The sequence below is a fragment of the Aureococcus anophagefferens genome (genome assembly GCF_000186865.1).
Source record: "Aureococcus anophagefferens unplaced genomic scaffold AURANscaffold_3, whole genome shotgun sequence".
In the NCBI taxonomy this organism is placed as follows: Eukaryota; class Pelagophyceae; order Pelagomonadales; family Pelagomonadaceae; genus Aureococcus; species Aureococcus anophagefferens.
The window spans coordinates 432,047-435,717 of NW_008705563.1; the positions used below are offsets into that span (position 1 = coordinate 432,047).

General features: G+C 75.6%; 1 protein-coding gene across 1 annotated transcript in view; it reads right to left on the bottom strand.

Annotated features, from left to right (window-relative positions):
• The window catches only part of AURANDRAFT_61568 (hypothetical protein), a gene marked incomplete at both ends in the record, with an annotated part of 4,573 nt that extends 3,125 nt beyond the window's left edge, over positions 1–1,448 (bottom strand). Inside the window, 3 exons of the mRNA XM_009035825.1 lie at positions 29–67; positions 121–223; positions 388–1,448. Of these exons, the coding sequence (XP_009034073.1) occupies positions 29–67; positions 121–223; positions 388–1,448 (1,203 nt within the window). The remainder of the gene's footprint in view (positions 1–28; positions 68–120; positions 224–387) is intronic.
• Positions 1,449–3,671: the final 2,223 nt, after the last annotated feature.

The following is a 3,671-nucleotide window of genomic DNA, read 5'->3' on the forward strand; positions in this document are numbered from 1 at the left end:
GGCGCGGGCGTCGCGCGTCGATCTCGACCTGGTGGTCCTCGTTGACCGTGTTCACGTGGTAGACGACCTGCGGCGCGCGGGCGGCGTGGCGGCGGCGCGGGTCCGGGGTCGCCGTCGCACCTTCGTCAGCTGCGCGATCTTCTTCGCCATGAGGTGCTTGCACTCATCGCCGCCGTCCGGCGGCCCGCCGCTCGACGCGCGCCGCGACATGGGCGTCGAAGCGCTACACCACCATCGTTTCAGCGGGGCAGCCCCGCTGCGCCGGCAGGCAGCAAACGACGCTTTTGATCGTTGGGGGGATAAACTGCGCCGGAGGCCAACTGCGACAGGCAAGTCCCCACACGCATCCGAGCGCCCTCTTATCGCGCCGCGCAGGCCGGCCCCGACTGGAAGGTCGCGCAGAGGTTCGCGTTCGCCTCGGCGCAGAGCCCCGCGGGGAGGCACTGGCAGTCGGCCGCGGCGCAGCGCGCGACGCGCCACGCGTCCTCGCCGCCCTCCGGCGGCGCGGTGAGGCCGTCGACGCGCGGCGGCGGCGCGGCGGCGGCGCAGGCGTAGTCCTCGACGCAGTGCGGCGGCGGGCCGGCGTACTTCGCCGGGTAGCAGCTCCGCCACCAGTAGTAGTCGAGGAAGGGGAACGCGTCGACGGGCTGCGGCGCGACCTCGACGCCGCGCGCGCGCGCCGTCGCCATGAGCAGCGTCTCCACGGACGAGAACGCGAGCGACGAGTTCGCGAGCTGGGCCCTCGCGCGGAGCCAGGGCGCCGCGAGGTAGCGGGGCAGCGCGGCAATCTTGTCGTTGACGCCCGACCAGTCGAGGCACCGCTTCGTCGCGACCGCGTCCTTGGGCAGCCCCGCGACGTCCGCGACGTCGCCGAGCCACCGCGCGTCGCCGCGCACGAGCAGGACGTAGTCGTAGGGGTTTTCGGGGTCCTCGGCGGCCTCGAGGTGGTCCAGCGCGGCCTCGCGGATGCGCAGGTGGCCCGCGGCCGAGGCGACGTCGCGCTGGATCTTCTTCCGCCGCCGCCGCGGCCGCTGCTTCGTCGGCGCCGCGTTGTCGGCGACGGCGGGCTCGAAGTCGTCGGCGTGGGCGCGCGCCACGCGGAGCGCGTAGCGCCGCGCGCCGCGCGCGAGGCACGCGGCCTCGAGCGGCGCGAGCGCGCGCGCCGCGGCGGCGCCGACGGCCGCCGCGTCCCAGGCCTCGGCCGCGCGCGCGGCCGCGACGGCCTTGGGCGCGAGCGACTCCGGCGCCGCGACCGGCGACAGCCGCGGCAGGCGCGCCCAGCGCACGGTGTCGAAGGCGAACATGTCGCGCAGCGCGAAGGGCTGGGCCGTGACGAGCACGTCGACGCTGTGGCCGAAGGAGACGAGCGGCCGCACGACGCGGTCGGGGATCGTCGAATTCGGGTCGAAGCGCTCGATCTCGCCGATGAGGAGGAGCGCGATGAGCATCGTCGCAGTATCCAGGAGCGACCGACTGCGGCGCGTCCCAGGTGCTGGTCGCGGCGCCCTGCAAATGCTCGAGCCTTTGCGAATGCAGCAGATCAAAGCAGCGGCAGCCCCATAATGCTCAACAACAAGCGTGTTGTTGAATACTTGTTGAAGGGAAACATAGCCCGAAAGTGGTATGGTCACTCCTGACGCTTGCGTGGCCGAGCTGCAGCGCCCGATGTCGCAAATGCAACCCATTGACCTGACGCAATCGGACGACGACGCAGCGATGCCGCTCCAGCAGCGCGCCGAGGCCGCGGAGGCCTTCAAGCGGTCGCGCGCGGCGGCCGAGGCCGCGGAGGCCTTCAAGCGGTCGCCCGCGGCGGCGCCGCTCAACGCGGCGCCGTCCGGCAATTGGCGCGCGCAGGGCGACAAGCGCGAGTGCGACTGCGACGGCCTCGCCGGCCGGCAGTTCAAGAACTTCAGCGCGGCCTGCCGGCACTACGAATTCCCGGGCAGCCACCAGGTCGGCAGCTACGGCCCCAAGGGCCGAGGCATCGTTCGCACCTACAGCAATGCGACGCCGGGCAAGGATGTCGTGCTCGACGACGGACACCTCTTCCTCTATCGCCTCAAGGACGAGGCCGTGCGCGTGCAGTTCCGCGTCAACCTCGAGCGCCGGCGGGAGGTGCGCGTCTTCCGGAAGGTCTCGTCCGGCGTCGTCGAGCTCGGCTTGTTCCGCGTGGAGGGGTTCGTGCCCGCGGGGCCGGGCGACCAGGTCGGCCAGTTCGGCCGCGAATTCGTCCGCATGGTCCGCGCGGACGCCGCGTCGCAGCCGCGCGCGGCGCCCCTCGAGGCCGCGCGGTCCCGCAAGCGGGCGCGTAAGTAAAGAGCAAAAATAACAGTAGAACGGCGGCGACAACGGACGCGATACACGCGGTCCTCGCCCAGGGTGGGGTGCGAGGCCGGAAGCCCGCGCCAAGGGGTCGAGCGCGACGATGCTCGCGGCCTTGTTGTCTCGTCACGTGAGCAGATCGGCCACCGCTCCAACGGCCGTCACGCCGCCTCCCACGGCATTCGAGCGGCCCCGCGAGTAGCTCCGACGTAGCTCGCGGGGCCGCCTCGCACGACGGCGGACGCAGCTCGCGCGACCCGCCCGCGGCCGGCGCCCTGCGCGGCGACGACGGCGCGCCCGAGCGGCGTGTCGGGCCAGGCGACGAGCTCGCCGTCCACGGCGAGCACGGACGCGACGGGCCGGGCGACCGCGGAGAAGCGCGGCGACGCCGGGTAGGCGAGGGGCTGCGCCGTCGACGCCGACGGCGCCGGGTAGGCGACGGCCGCGGCCGCCGGCGCCGCCGAGCCGCGCCGCGCGGCCGCGAGCTCCGCGCGGAGCCGCTCGATCTCGCGCGTCGCCGCCGCGAGGTCCGACGGCGCGGCCCCGCCCGGGGGCGCGCCGGAGGCGGCGCGGCTCGCGTCGCCGGGCGTCGTCCACGCGGCGGCGGCGCCGCCGCGCGGCGACGGGTTCCAGACCAGCGCCGTCGCGCGCGGCGCCGCGGCGGCGGCGACGGGCGGCGCGCTCGGCCGCGGCGCGGCGGCGGCGACGAGCGGCGCGCTCGGCCGCGGCGCGGCGGCGGCGACGAGCGGCGCGACGGGGAGCGTCGAGTCGCAGCTCAGCGCGACGGCGACGGCCGCGCGGACCTCTGACGGGCGCGGCTCCGCGGCGGCCGCGCGGACCTCGGACGGGCGCGGGATCGCGGCGGCCGCGCAGACGGGCGCGGCTCCGCGAGGAACGGGTCAGAGGTGCGGCTCGGAGGTGTTGGCTCGGCGCGGAGGTGTTGGGTCGGAGGTGCGAGGTCCGCGAGCAGCGCGCCCGTGTAGGGGTTGCGCGCGCCCGCCTGGCGCGCGCGCGCGGCGGCGACGTCGAAGCGCGCGCTCGCGCGGACGTCGACGTCGCTGCGGCGCGGCGCCGAGGACTCGACGGCCGAGGCCTCGAGACCGTCGTCGACGTCGGCGACGCGCGCGAAGATGGGCCGGAGCCGGCCGATCTTCGCGGCCTGCGACGCCGCCGCCTCGAAGCCGAGGAGCGCGCGGCCGTCCGGCGGCGACAGGTCCGCGACGAGGACCTTGCCGCGGCGGCCGAGGTGCGAGTCGCGGTCGGCCGACGCGAGTTGCCCGGTGCCGCAGTCGAGCCCGAGGACCGCGCTGCGGCCCTGGGACGTGCGGAGGCGGACGTAACGAGACGGA